Source organism: Mustela putorius, unplaced genomic scaffold (genome assembly GCF_011764305.1).
Source record: "Mustela putorius furo isolate JIRA1106 unplaced genomic scaffold, ASM1176430v1.1 tig00003858_pilon_pilon_pilon, whole genome shotgun sequence".
NCBI classification, from domain to species: Eukaryota; Metazoa; Chordata; class Mammalia; order Carnivora; family Mustelidae; genus Mustela; species Mustela putorius.
In genome coordinates this window covers 50107709-50122730 of record NW_025422010.1, presented here as the reverse complement: position 1 = coordinate 50122730, position 15022 = coordinate 50107709, and the positions used below count along the sequence as shown (strand labels likewise).

General features: G+C 41.2%; 1 protein-coding gene across 2 annotated transcripts in view; it reads right to left on the bottom strand.

Moving 5' to 3' along the window:
• Window positions 1–15022, bottom strand: part of MALT1 (MALT1 paracaspase) — a 57596-nt gene that overhangs the window by 40020 nt on the left and 2554 nt on the right. For both annotated transcript variants that reach the window (XM_045065673.1, XM_045065674.1), the window contains exon 2: window positions 8176–8342. In XM_045065673.1, coding sequence (XP_044921608.1) covers window positions 8176–8342 — 167 coding nt within the window. The remainder of the gene's footprint in view (window positions 1–8175; window positions 8343–15022) is intronic.

The following is a 15022-nucleotide window of genomic DNA, read 5'->3' as shown; positions in this document are numbered from 1 at the left end:
ACAAGTCCTCTGCCGGATTTCCCCTCTAACCCCCCACTGTTTCACAGCAGCCTCTTTCTTTCTCATCATCTAGGTCTCTAGCTTCTCTGGGAAACGTCTCTAAACCAGCTATCCCCCACCCCCACTTCTCGATTACATTCACCCCACTTTGTGGTCTTCACTGCACTAACCATCTGAAATCCCTGGGTTTTCTTGTCTGTTTCACCCACTAAAACAGAAGCTTCATGAGACCAAGGACCTTGTTTGTCTAAGTCACCAGTGTACCCGACACCCAGCACTCTGCCTGGTGCACAGGGCGTGGAGAGTGTTCCACATGTATTTATTGGATAACTGCGTATCATCACTGTAATAAAAGCTACTATGGCAGAAATGTGCTGACAGCTTTTCATGTGCCTGGTGTTTTGATCCCTAACCTTCAAAATGACCAAATGAGTTAGAGATTAGTTAGATTTATATGACAGTGAAGAAAATGAAGTAATTTGCAAAAAGTCCCCCAAATTACCTTGAATAAATTACTTAATTTCTCTGAGACCAATCTTTTTTTTCCCCATTATAAAATGGCGGAACCAGAAGACAAACCTAGGTTTCCTTGGGCTTTAAAATCCCCATGTTTTTGTTAATCTAGTGATTTTTTTTTTCCTTCCACCTTTATGGAAGTATACTTGACAAATGAAAGTTCTATACATTTATAGCATCACCATGTGATAATTTAATACACATACACACTGTGAAGTGATTACCACTGTTGACCTAATACATCTGTCACCTCACATAGTTATTTTCTAGTGATTTTTTTTTTTAAGATTTTATTTTTAAGTGATCTCTATGCCCAACACGGAGCTTAAAATCCTAACTCCGAGACCTAGAGTCACATGCTGGGGCACCTGGGTGGCTCAGTCGGTTAAGCATCGGTCTTGGGCTCAGGTCATGATCTCAGGGTCCTGGGACTGAGCCCCGCATTGGGTTCCTTGTTCAGTGGGGAGTCTGCTTCTCCCTTTGCCCTGATCCCCACTCCCCGCCCCCCAGCTCATGCTTTCTTTCTCAAATAAAGTCACATGCTCCACCAACTCAGCCAGCCAGGTACCCCCCCCCACCATGATTCTTAATGCACCTCCCAAGCTGACCGTCTGCCACATGAGCCTCTTACTGAAGGGACAATGTCAGGCAGAGTGCAGTGTCTTGCACCATGGCAGTGCTTATAAACTGACCATGGCAAACATTCTCTCCTATTATACAAAGAGACAAGAGTGATGGAAATTAAAAGGCTTTCTCCCTTGGGACATCTGGGAGGATTGGTCGGTTAAGTGTCTGCCTTTGACTCAGGTCAGGATTCCAGAGTCCTAGGATGAAGTCCTGAATTAGGCTGCCTGCTCAGTGGGGAGCCTGCTTCTCTCTCTCCTACTTCACCACTTGTGTTTCCTCTCTCCCTGTGTTTCTCTCTGTCAAATAAATAAATAAAATCTTAAAAAAAAAAGGCTTTCTCCCTAGAGTGTCTTACAAAGAAATGAGTAAATTTAATGGACAAAGGGCCCATAGGGCCAGGATATCTTAAAAGGTGTCCTTCCTTTGTTGGGGAAACAAAACTACATGATTTCTAATGTACGTTAAGCTCAGTTTACACATCTGTCCTGGACCATTCATTTCAGTAGTTTGGTCTTTAATAAGCAAGAAAATAAATACACGTATTTTTACTCAATATTTCAAAGACTGAGAATTGAAAGGCACAATCTGATTTGGAAACCGCCCTTGGTGAGCAGTAAAGACAAGAAGTCGCAATACCTCCCATGCATTAACCACACAAATTTCCTTCCTCCCACATAGTGCTGTGTGGCAGGGAACCATGGTCAACCTTAACCACCCTCACGGGGCACCCACTAGTCAGAAGGTGCGGATCGAAGGTAAGGAAAAAAGATGGACGGAGCTATGGAGGGTATACCAAGGCATATAAATGAAAGTTCTGTTTTAAAGGGTGAATGCACAGTTTCCTGGCAAACAAGCCATTTTCAGATAACATCTGCAAAGAAGTCAAAGAGGTTACTCGATTTCCTGTAAACTGGGGAGAATCTGAACTAGGTACGAAGGAACATGAGGATTGTTCATTCAGCACACACCTATGTAGATCAGAGAGTTGTGATAGTAAACAATAAAACTAAAAACCTGCTGGAATTTCAAAACAATTAAGTTAGGGTGATTCTTGACTTGACAGAAGGATTCACCATAGCTTTCCTTTAAGTTACCCCCACTCAGGATGCATTTACATTTTTTCTTTTTTAAAGATTTTGTTTGAGAGAGAGAGCAGACAAGCGAGAAAGCACAAGCAGGGGGAGCAGCAGAGGGAGAAGCAGGCTCCCCACTGAGCAGACAGCCTGATATGGGGCTTAATCTCAGGACCCCGGGATCATGACCTGAGCGGAAGGTAGCAGCTTAACTGACTGAGCTACCCAGGTGGTCAATGGATTCATTTAAATACTGATGTAATTTATAAACAGCTGTTCCAGGAACAAATCTATTGTATACATGACAGTATAACTGTTTTCAGAGGCTGTGAACCAAGATTTCTTTCCATCAGCTTCTATCTTAAACTCTTCCTTGAAGTTATTCCAAAAATTTCTAAGCTATCATCAAAAAGTCCCAGAATAAATACCATTTCTCTTCCTCCATCAATCTCCCCCCTAAAGCAACCAAAGCATGTCCATGTATGTCCCTCTTCCAAGTCAGTTTACATTCACACCTCCTGTGGCTAAACCTAGTCTCCTCATGATACCCCGTATGCTTCTGTATTGCTCAGTGACCCTGAATGCCTCAGCGCAGACGGACATTCTTTCAGACCTCACAACTCCCTTTCTCTCTCCTCTTCCTTTGGCCTTTATTCCCATCCATACCATCACTGCCTCTTCTGCTTCTTGATATTTTCCTTTCAGAAATTTTTGTCACTCATGCAACAAGAAAAGTCCTTTGTAAATGAGATCTAATATGAGTACTTTTTAATTTGGCAAGGACAAAAAAAATTGCAGTCCATGGGTCAAAGAGGCAACTGGGGGAATAATTCATCACCAAGCTTCCTGATTAACCCAGAAATTTCCTAGCATAATGGAAATGACATTGAGTTTAGCTTGGGGTCAGGAGACCTGGGTCTAATCCACTTTTGTCAATAACTGCGACTCTGGCTAAATGATAACCACTGGAAATCTCATTTTTCAGTGTCTGCTCACATTTAAAATTTAAATGTTCATGATGGTACACTTCTGTTCCTTCACAGAACTGTAAAGATAAGATGGTTCTGAACTAAAGGTATTTTGGAAATTAGAGAATATCCAACAATCTTGGTTTCTGTCTTTTTTTTTAAGATTTTATTTATTCATTTGAGAGAGAGCAAGAAAGAGAAAGAGAGAGCGAGCATATGAGAAGGAGATGGAGAAGCAGATTCCCCACTGAGCAGGGAGCCTGATGCAGGGCTCAGTCCCAAGCCACAGCGGTCATGACCTGAGCCAAATGCAGGCGCTTAGCTGACTGAGCCACCCAGGTGCCTGCTGGCTCCTGTCTTAAAGGACAAAAAAGGTGTGGGGCAAGTGGAAATGATGTGACTGAAGAGATCTCGGCCAGAACCATCTAGAATGTACGGAGAGTGAAGTACCTATTCTATAAAGAAGGAAATAAAATGAAAACATCACAGAGCTGGACCTGGAATTCATTTAATGAAACCCATACATCAAATGTTAATTCTCTCTAAATAGCTCCTATCGTCTGGCCTCTGCTTAACCAGTTCCAGGCCAGGGCACTGCTTCCCTGGCAGCCATTTTGGGATCTGCATACCTATGTAACTGATGGAGCTTATAATCACTCAGAATGTTTTCACTTAAAAAAGAAAAAAAAGGAACATCCTGCACATCTAGGCTCAATGACATTTGCAAAGGACAGAGATACCAATGTCAGTTGCTTCAGGATCAGGATTTTTGATCGTTTAAGGAGAAAATAAAGGTCTAAAAATCATTATAGACTTCTGGTGCAAGCAATTTCAGCACACTCATTTGGCGCTCCCACTCCCCTCCAGTTCCCACTGAGATGACCAAAAGAGGGAAAAAATCAGTGTTGGGAAATGGGCATGGGGAGCAGTTAGCCAACCATGTGCTATGGGAAAAGCCCAATTAGAGAGAAAGCAGAAGAGGATAAACCTCAATCCTATGGGGCTCCTTCAGAAAATATATTAAGTGTCAGAGCCCGCGGAGAGCAACAATTTAGGCATGAGTTACCCTTAGATCCCACTGTAAGTGAGGGACCACTGAGGCTGGCTCCTACTCAAGGAGTTAGAGGTTTCTAGTCAGAGGCAGGGGAATACTGCCCCAGCTACTGCTGGGCTACCGAAACAAATAGTTAAAAGAACCCCAGTTTCTCAAAAAACAGAGGAATTCCTTATTATAGCAATCCCCTATGGCTATATCTCTGGCTGTTGGCCCACAACCAACCAGAATGGAATGTGGCAAAATAAAACTAAAATAAATTTAAAGTTTCCTCTTTTTTTTTTTGGCCTTTAGGTCTACAAGGTCTGTTCGGAGGCTCACATCTTTGAGAACTCACCCTAGTCACCAAAAGCAGATCTCTCCACAGAGAGAAAAGTCATTGAACTTTCTGTGGAATAAGAACTAATATCCTCCTATGAAAACTGTCTTACTACAAAAAAGAGAGAAAACATGAGAATATTTCCATATTGTATTTTCACCAAGAACAGGTGAAAAGAAAAATCCAAAGATCAGATAAGACTTGCTCTGCTTGTTTTTACGGTTGTGTTGGATGTGACCGTTTCCAGGTTTGTCTTTCCGGTTAGGCTATGAACTTTTCCTAGGCGAGACTTTTGGTTCTACTCATCTTTGAGTCACAGTACCAAGTGCAACGTCTGGAATAGCAAAGGTATGTACTGGAATCCTGTAAGTGTTTACTGAACGAATGAGTGAAGTCCCAAATAAAGCTGACTCTTTCAGAGTGTACCTTCTTAATTATAATAGTTTTTATTCTCAATATCCTTACGAAAAATTAAGATTTTCTCTATAATTCTTATATTCTTTAGCCTAGTATCTGCAAATACAGTGGGTTTTAGATTATTCACATAAAATGCACATAGAGAGCTAACAGTAAATTACCTCTTCCTGAAATTTCTGAGCTTTATCAGATCCTAAAATATGTCCTCAAAAATCAATACTTAATATTTAGGAAACAACTGATTCCCAATGGATACTATACAGTTAATAGGACATAAAACTTCACAGAAATGGTGAATAAGTGTTAATATAGAAATGTTAAATAGAAACTGCTTTCCTTTTCCTGGTCTCCCCTCAAATGCAAGGAAGTCTGAGCAGATAACTCTGAAAAAGCTTGCAGACCAAATACGAGAATACTCCATATGGGGACACTGATGGTGAAGTGCTAATCCTACTATTTGGAGAAAAACACAAAGAACAGAAATGGATCTGTCAAGGGATTAGATTACTGATGTTTATTAAGTTGGCTCTGTATTCACTGCTGGTTGGTCAATAACTTCAGGCAGACTGTTACACAGAAACAAACATGTGACTCAGTTTCAGGAAAGCCCAGTGTCACACATGGGAAACTGAAGACGTGGAAGCCCGAGATCAGAGGCGGGTGATCCCAGCACAGACCATGAGACGGGAAGCCTCTGTGGTTGACTAGATGCAAGTTCACATGGCATCACTTCATGTAACTCCTTCAACTCTGCCAGGTAAAGATATTTACTCTCATTTTACAGACTTGGCAACCAACAGAGTAATTAGTGTTAACTACTGAAAAAAGATAATGAGATATAAGTTATATTTACTCCCTGGAGAGGTTTCTTAAGTTTTCAGAGGCCCTGGTATGGTATTCTAGGACTTTTGAGGACTTAGTAGCTAACTGAGGGCCCGAACTAGCAGATCTCAATTGTCACAACTCCTGGGTAATATTCAAGGCACTGGGGATATTAAAAGTGAACAAATGTCACCATATGAAGAAGTTCACTGATGGGTGACAAACCACAATCTCATCTAGACGGGGGCTGCTCTAGCAGTAGTTACTCCTACCCTAGACCTCTTGGTAGGAAGAGGCACCGAGGACAGATGTCAAGCATCCAGTGCAATGTGTAACTCAAAGGAGGCATTTGTCGACCTATTTTATCATCTTTATTAGGCCTTGGGAAGCAGAGGATGAACTGAGAGTCCAAGTCTCCTGCCTGGGAATCTAGGGTCCTTTCCCCTTTGTAGCAGACTCTTCAGTTACCTCTCCAGCATCTGTTATGCCCTTTCTCCTTCCAACAGACCTACTTTTGTTTGGTAATCCATGTGGTTTCTGGAAAGCTGACTCAACCCAACTCCACTTCTGGTTCTAAGCCAGCAAGTGGGCACATACCATCTCCCTTGCCACAGTGACAGGTGCACGGACAGGCATGTCACTGAAATTAGTTAACTAAAGTGAATTTTATGATTTTTGCTGGGATAAAGATAAATGCAAGGAACAGTCAGTAAAAATCTTGCAACTATGCAGAAAGTTACTCTTAGAAGGAAGCCAGTAACAAGAAAGGAGGGACAAAGATGAAAACAAGCCAATTCTTTGAAAACAGGGCTGTCCTCAGACTCTCTTGAAGCCCAACTTGCTTCAAAACTTTTCAGTTAGAAGATTCCCGAACCCCAGAACTGACAAAAATATGATATGAATTATAATTTTAGGTTCCTCATGTTAACTTTGAAATATTATCACAAATAGGCTGGTTATTTAATAAAAACGGCATACATCAAAACCATGCAAAATAGAGCACGAGTCCTTAGACCATGGCCCTCCCAACCTCGACTGGCTTCTTTGGTTCGAGTGGAACCTATGATGGTGAAGGACCACTGAGAAACGAGATCTGAGGTGTTGCTGTCATCAGGTGACTTAGATCACATGGTCTCTCCTGCCAGTAGTGCTCTAGGGGACCAACTCTACCTGTAGAGTTGCAAGGGCTTTTCTTATCCCTTGCACCTGACCTTGCAAGGGAGAAATCTCATTCAATAATATTGTTATATTCAGAAAAAAAAATCATGGTTGAATCAATCAACATTTCAAAAGTATCACGTTGGTGAAATACTTAATAAATATGTCATATTTGCTTTATCTAATTTGTATACATACATACATATTAATAAATATGTATTTCTTTATGTTTTGGTTGCATTATTCCCCCTCCCCCTCTTCCTTTTTTCCTTCCTTCCTAAGTAAACTCTACCCCCAAAATGGGGCTTGAACTCACAACCCCCAAATCAAGAACCACAGGCTCTACTGACTGACCCTTGGCTGCACTATTTCAACACGAGTTATATAAGTAGGACTTATATAACTAGGGGCACCTGGGTGGCTCATTTGGTTAACCATCTGCCTTCAATTCAGGTCATGATCCTGGGGTCCTAGGATCAAGCCCTGCATCGGGCTCCCTGCTTGACAGGGACCCTGCTTCTCCCTCTCCCTCTGTCCCTGCCATCCCCAATTTGCGCTCTCTGTCTCGCTCTCTAATAAATAAGTAAATTCTTGGAAAAAAAAAATCTTACCCCTAAATATTTTACTTTTTTTTTCCCTTAAAGATTTTATTTATTTATTTGACAAAGAGACAGCGAGAGAGGGAACACAAGCCACGGGAGTGGAAGAGGGAGAAGCAGGCTTCCCTTAACAACTGAGCTACCCAGGCACCCCACTTTTTTTCTCCTTTTTTTTAAAGTAGGCTCCCCATCCAATGTGGGGCTTGAGCTCACGACCCTGAGATCAGAGATTCATGCTCTCCCACTGGGCCAGCCAGGAGCCTCATCCCCTAAACACTTTAGCATATATCTCCTTGGAATAAAGACATTCTTCTACAGACTATACCACCATTATCACATGATCATTCCATAATACCTAATACATGTGCTAAATCCAAATTGTTTCACTTGTCCCCAAAATGTCTTCTACAGTTGATGTTTTTGAACCACCATCCAATCAATGTTTATGTGTTGCATTTGCTTTTTATGTGTTCGTTAGTTTCAACCTGGAGGGGAAAAAAATGAGTCTCCATACATTTACATTTTCCAAAAATATTCAATACAATTCACTGGCAAATGAGATATTTTCCTCCAAGTTTGTGTCCATAAACTCCTGGAGAACAGACTCCAGAGAAGAACTCACCTGGGGGACTAAGAAGCAGAAGAACCTCCGTGCGCTCCATAGCCTGCAGGAAGTCACTCAGCTCCGTGACGGTGCAACCTTTCTCACCCAACAGTTTCAGTAAACATAAGCTTGGACTTCCTTCAGGCTCCAAGACTTTAAGAGAACACTGCTCTAAGTCCAGACAACTGCAAACAAACAGATTTAATTCAAGTCAACAGTTTTCGTCAATATGATATGCCTTCTCTATGTCTGGCACGATTGCAGGTGTTGTCGGGATAAATCACGAGTCATTGAGTGGTGAAAAGTTATTTCCATTACGAATGTTACTGTCCTTTCCTCCTCCTCCTGCCACCACAGGGAATTCCTCTTACACCCTTCTCCAACTCAGCTCCCAAGACTACTAAGTCAGAAGATGAGAGAAATCTTGAGACAGGATGTGAAAGTTGGCTTTGATATTAATAAAAATTTTTACCTTTAATTTGGGAATTCAGAGTAGGAAGATCAGATACATTTCTCTACTTGTTCTTGTGCTTTTAGAAGGTATAATACGACCAATAAAGGGCACAGATCTTTGAGACATGTTGAAAAATGAAAAAACTTAACATATAGAATTTTGTATTAGCAAAGCCATGTGCCTACATTTGTATTCATATAAATAAAGATAAAGAATTTTGTTCTGCTTGATACCATTTTTATTACTAAGAATATGTGTTTGTTCTTAAATGTACAGAATTAACCTTGAAAAGAGAGCCAACATTTGCGATGACGTGGATGGAACTAAAGGGTATTACACTTAGCGAAATAAGTCAGTCGGAGAAAGACAACTATTATATGATCTCCTGATATGAGGAAGTGGAGATGCAACGTGGGGAGTTTGGGGGGGCAGGAAAAGAATAAATCAAACAAGATGGGATCGGGAGGGAAACAAAACATAAGAGACTCTTAATGTCACAAAACAAACTGATGGTGCCTGGGGGGAGGAGGGTAGGGAGAGGGCGGTGGGGTTAAGGACATTGGGGAGGGTATGTGCTACAGTGAGTGCTGTTAAGTGTATAAACCTGGTGATTCACAGACCTGTACTCCTGGGGCTAATAATACATTATATGTTTATAAAAATTTTTTTAAAAAGCCAAGAAACTATAAGTAGTAATTTTCCTACAGAGGGGAGCCAGTGCAACAAAGTTCACAGCTGGATGATTCAACTTTTCACTATAAACCCTTTTGTACTATCAAATTTTTTACTATATGTGCTCATTTTTCCAATAATCTTTAGAAGACTATCATTGCTACTGACATTCAAAGTTCTTCTAAGTACCTAGAAATACCCTAACTCATGGGTAAGACAAACGCTGGTCTTGGGTCAAACCTACCCAGTCACCTGATTTTGTAAACAGTTTTGTTGGAACACAGCCATGTTCCTTCACAGACATGGTTACAAACGTGGATGGCTGCTTTACTGTTATAACAGCAGAGGTGAGTCATTGGTCTGCAAACCTGAACACATGGACTATTTAGCTCTTCACAGAAAAAGTTTGCTGACCTCTGCTCCAAAGAATCTACTTTCTGTCTGTCTTTTTGTTAGAACTTTTTTTTAAACTATCACTATTTAACATACATATACCATTTCTTTTTTAATGTCATTGCGTTCGGTAGGCATATACAAGGTTAGAAAGGTTAAGATCAGACTACAGAAGGCCATAAATAATGATACAAGGAGTATGGACTTCAACAATTTCATAGAAAGGGAAAGCACAAGTATGAAACATTCAAGAAAAGAAAAACAAAAGAGCCCCCCAAAATCTTCCCAAAGACACAAAACCAGCAACAAAGGCTAACCAAAGCCTTTAGATAATCTCCATGATATACTGTAGAATCCAAACCTCACAGGGATCTGTCCCTTTCCTTTCAAATTATAGTCCAATATAAACTCTAGCTTCTCTGTGAGGTTCACCCAGACCACACAAATCCCCCAAGCACGTTAGACACAGTCTCCTGATGGGACTTATCTTATATATTAAAGGTTGACAAATTCTGTAAAGGGCCATAGGGGAAAATATTTTAGGTTTTATGGGCCATACAGTCTATTGCAAGTTCTTCTTTCTTGTCTTTTGTCTTACAATTTTTTAAATATGAAAACCAATCTTATCCCATAAACTGCAAAAACAGGGGCAGTGGCCCAAATCTGGCTCAGGGATTATTGTTTGCAGACTCCTGTTCTCTATGTCTCAGCTGACACAATTCTGCCTTGAAACCGTGAGCTTTTCTTTCACAAGTGTGTCTTCTCTACCTAACTAGATTACAGTACTCCTTGAAAACAGAAACCCCGTATTTTTAACCCCTCAATACCTAAAATCTGTCTTGCGCATATTAATTATTCATAACTGAATGATAACTGCGTGAAATTTTTTTAAGGCTTTATTTATTTATTTGACAGAGACAGTGAGAGCAGGAACACAAATGGGAGGAGTGGGAGAGGGAGAAGCAGGCTCCTTGCTCAGCAGGGAGCCTGAAGAGGGGCTCTATCCCAGGACCCTGGGATCATGACCCAAGCTGAAGGCAGACACCCAACGACTGAGCCACCCAGGCACCTCTACTGCGTGAATTTCAACTGTAACTTAAAAGGCTGGAGGACTGGATAGATGGAAATGGTCAGACATAAGAGTATCACAGCTGTGCCAGATGCAAGGTAAGCAACTTTTCGTATGACTTGGAACAGTCTTTTCTTTTTTTAGAGAGACAGGCCGGGGAGAGGGATAGAGAGAGAATCTTTTTTATTTTTATTTTTTTTTTTTAAAGATTTTATTTATGAATTTGTCAGAGAGAGAGGGAGAGTGAGAGCACAAGCAGGGGAAGTGGCAGGCAGAGCAGGCAGAGGGAGAAGCAGACTCCTCTCTGAGCAAGGAGCCAGATGTGGGATTTGATCCCAGGACCCTAAAATCAGGACCTGAGCTGAAGGCAGATGCTTAACCAACTGAGCCACCCAGGTGTCCTATAGACAAAGAATCTTAAAGTAGGCTCCATGCTCAGTGCAGAGTCCGTCACAGGGCCTGATCTCATGACCCTAAGATCTTAACCCACTTAACCCACTGAGCCACCCAGGCGCTTCTGGAATATCCTTAACCCACATTCATTTTGATCGCTTTTATTAAAAGGCTACCATAGCATTTATATAACGGTCATTCAAGATTTATAATTCTGTGGTGAAGTTGGTAATCTCATAACTTTAGGGAAAAAAAGGTTTTCAACCAGAATAATTTTTTTTTTTACCCCGTCGGTACTTTTTAAAAATTTTTTAAATTTTTTTTTTAAGATTTTATTTATTTATTTGAAGGAGATCACAAGTAGGCAGAGAAGCAGGCAGAGAAAGAGGAGGAAGCAGGCTCCCTGATGAGCAGAGAGCCCAATGCGGGGCTTGATCCCAGGACCCTGGGATCATGACCTGAGCTGAAGGCAGAGGCTTAACTCACTGAGCCACCCAGGTGCCCCCAACCAAAATAATTTCAATACTAGTATCACCTATCTCATAGGATTTGTTAGAATCAAATTAGATAATCCATGCTATAAGTACTTAGGACAGTGCTTGGCAAAAAATAAGCACTCAATAAAAGTGAGTTCTTACTATGCAATAAAAATATGGGCTATTGAAAGAACATCAGTTTCCTAATGATGCTGGTTCTGAAACTGTTTTCGCTTTTCTAAAAAAAGGTTTTGATTAGTTACTAGTTTGGTAACCTGATCATTCCTTCAAGGCCTCCTGTCTCTATACTCACTAGGTATTCTTTTTTAAGTGTCTCATTTAAATGCGTATATTCAATACTCTATTTTTGATAAATGTGAGTCATCATAATATATGTCAACTGTTCCCAAATTCTGGATGGCAGACTAGTGGCTAGTAAAATGATAAAGATAAGGACTATAAGACTGCCTTTTAACCTGAGATGATCTTTCCTATTTTTTTTGTGTTAAAAGTCTCATTTCTCCTACGGAATAATGGTAACTATGATGAAAGCAACAATGAAAGTTGCAGATGCCTACCACTCCTCTATTTGGTAAGATTTTCTTCCCTTAGTCCCTGTAACACCCAGGTAAAAAACCAGTATTAGAGATAATAGAAGGATTACCATTCTTTTAGATAATTAGAATATAAGATCTAAAAAAACAAGGATGCTGTATGCTAAATATAATTTTTTTTTAAATGATTCAGAAAGATGGTCAAAATCGGGTACATAAAATTCAGAAGCCATCTCACCAAATGCGGCCGAGTGATGCTTTGATGTTTATACTGATACAGAAAAAAGCGAAAAACAATCTGACTTCTTTCTTCCAAATGAAGAAAGAGGTCGAGCTGAAGCAGACAGAAATTTCCAATACAAGACACACAGGAGAAAAATAAGATTCTGTATCTCCTTTTCTTTTTTACTGATTTTCCGCCTGGGCACTGGCTTTCAGATCAGATGATGCTTCTATATACCAGACTCTTTCTTTCCTTTTTTAGTTACATTCCTGTAAGACTGTGCTTTGAAGTGGTTTCTACCAGCCCTAATTTGGAATTTCTCATTTAAGTTAAAAAACTATTACCGAAACAAATGGGCTTTGCTCTTAAGAAAATATAGTTGTATTTCTCTTCACTTCAAAAAATATATAATCAAATAGAACACATCATACATCCCTTAGGGTACAAACCACAGCACTGCTTTTCGCTTCTTTTGCTTCTCTTCTTGGAACATTTACTCTTTGAAATTTCTCTTCATTAATTCAGCAACTACTTATTAATCATCTAAAACAGGCCATTTTCCCTAGGTATTTAGGATACTGGAGCAAACAAGACAAAATTTCCTATCATCCTGGATTTTCCTACAAGATATAAATATATATATATGCACACACAGGCAGACAAACAGAGGTGTGTGTGTGTGTGTGTGTGTGTGTGTGTGTGGTGTGTGTATCGATCCAATGGTCATAAGTGCTCTGAAGAAAAAACAAAGCAAAGCAGGGGGCTGAGCAATGCTGGAGCAGATGTACGGGGTCATTTTAAATCATGTGATCAGAGAAGCCCTCACTGAAGGAGGTGACTTGTAAGCAAACACTTGAAGAAGGGAAGTCTTACGGTTCACCTGTGGAGGCTAGTCAGACTGCGGAAGAGCAAGTCCAAAGACCTTCCTGCAAGTGCGCAGAGAGTAGAGAAAGGGAGGAAGATAATGGGGTCCAAGAGGTAACTGGTAACTAACGGGTGTTTTTATCCTGAAAGAGAAAAGCAATTAAAGGGTTTTGAGCAGAGGAAAGATTAAGACCCACTGAATATTCAAAAGAGTAGTAATTCTCACTGAATGAGAATATGTTGAGAATAGCCTGGGGGTGGGGGCCAAGCAGAAGTGAGGCTCCTACAGGAACGCTCCAGGTGAGAGAGGGCAGTGGCCTGCCCAGAGCTGAAGCTAAGGAGGTTGGATTCTGGATGCACACCGAAAGCGTAGCAGATGCCCATGGGACATGGCATATAAAAGGGGACTCAGGAATGATTCGGAAGTGTTGGGCTTGAGCAATCAGAGGGGTACAGTTGCCATTTCCTGAGATAAAGAAAAACTACGTGAAAAACAGGTCCATGGGGGAAGACATGCCAAGTTTGGGACATGCTACCCTTAAGATATCTTAGTCATTCATGACGAGATGGTAAATCGGCATCTACAGGTACGAATCCAGGGGGTTCAAAGCAAAGATACAGACTGAAGATACGAACTGAGAGGAATCCACCCAAGTAGGTATAGTCCTGAGACTTAAGGATACACTGAGAAGGGGATTGGGTGAAGACACGGGACACGGAGCTCCAAACTTCAGACACTGAAGAGACAGACCAGAGGGGCTGAGACAGGAGGAGAGCCTTTGTTTCAGCGCACACGTTCTCAATCTTATCACAAACTGCAGGAGGGCAGAAGTCTGCAGCTACAGCAGGTGTGCAGGGATGCTTTTCCTTGGTCTGAGTCCCAGAGCCCCCTTCCTAAGCTCCCTCCTGCATGGAGTCCTGGCAGCGTTAGAGCCTCCTGAAAGCTCTCACCTTCAGGGTGTGGTGACACCATGACACAGTTGTGTCACTCAGAACCTGCTTCTATCTGCATTGACAGCAAAGGCTGTTCAGTATCAGGGCGATCTGGAATGGAATGAGGGCTGAGTTTGTATTTAGGGCACTCCTGTATACACACGGTTGTGGGAAACCAAACTATAAGCCAGGACTGATTGTCAGTCACCCAAAATTATATGAAAACATTTACAATTACTCCTAATCTCTGATGGACAGTTCAGGATGGACTCTTGGGTTTTCCTCATTAAATTCTCATCTATTTGAGGAAACATGTATATAGTCAGAAAAAAGGGAAGAGAAACACTAGGCAACCTTGGAAGACTTTAGGGAGAAAGTCCACAACCTCATGGGAACTACTGTCCACTTGCACCCTCACATTTCATTTCCTTGATCTGACACTAGAGAAAAATACCTCTGGGACTTTCTGGTATGAGAGATGCTCTTCTAGCACCAGTATGAAATTACTCTGAAATAGCTTTTTTGTCTTAAATAGAGTAGGCATCACCAGCTTACCTTGCCCACTCAGATGTCACACTCCAGCTTCTAAGTGCCCAGTGCTAACCTTTTGTTACACCAGTTTAATTCCGATTTCAGTAGGTATATGACTTTACTATTCCCCAATTTTCTAACTTGCAGGGGTGCCCCGACTCTCACCACCAGTCACCTGTTCTGAACTACTCTTCTCTATCTTGGAAGACTGGTGAAATCCCATCTATTTCTTTTCAGACATCCCACTCTGGAATTTGCCAGATTCCGCAAATGCATGTGCTTTGTTGCCTGGGAGGCAAGACT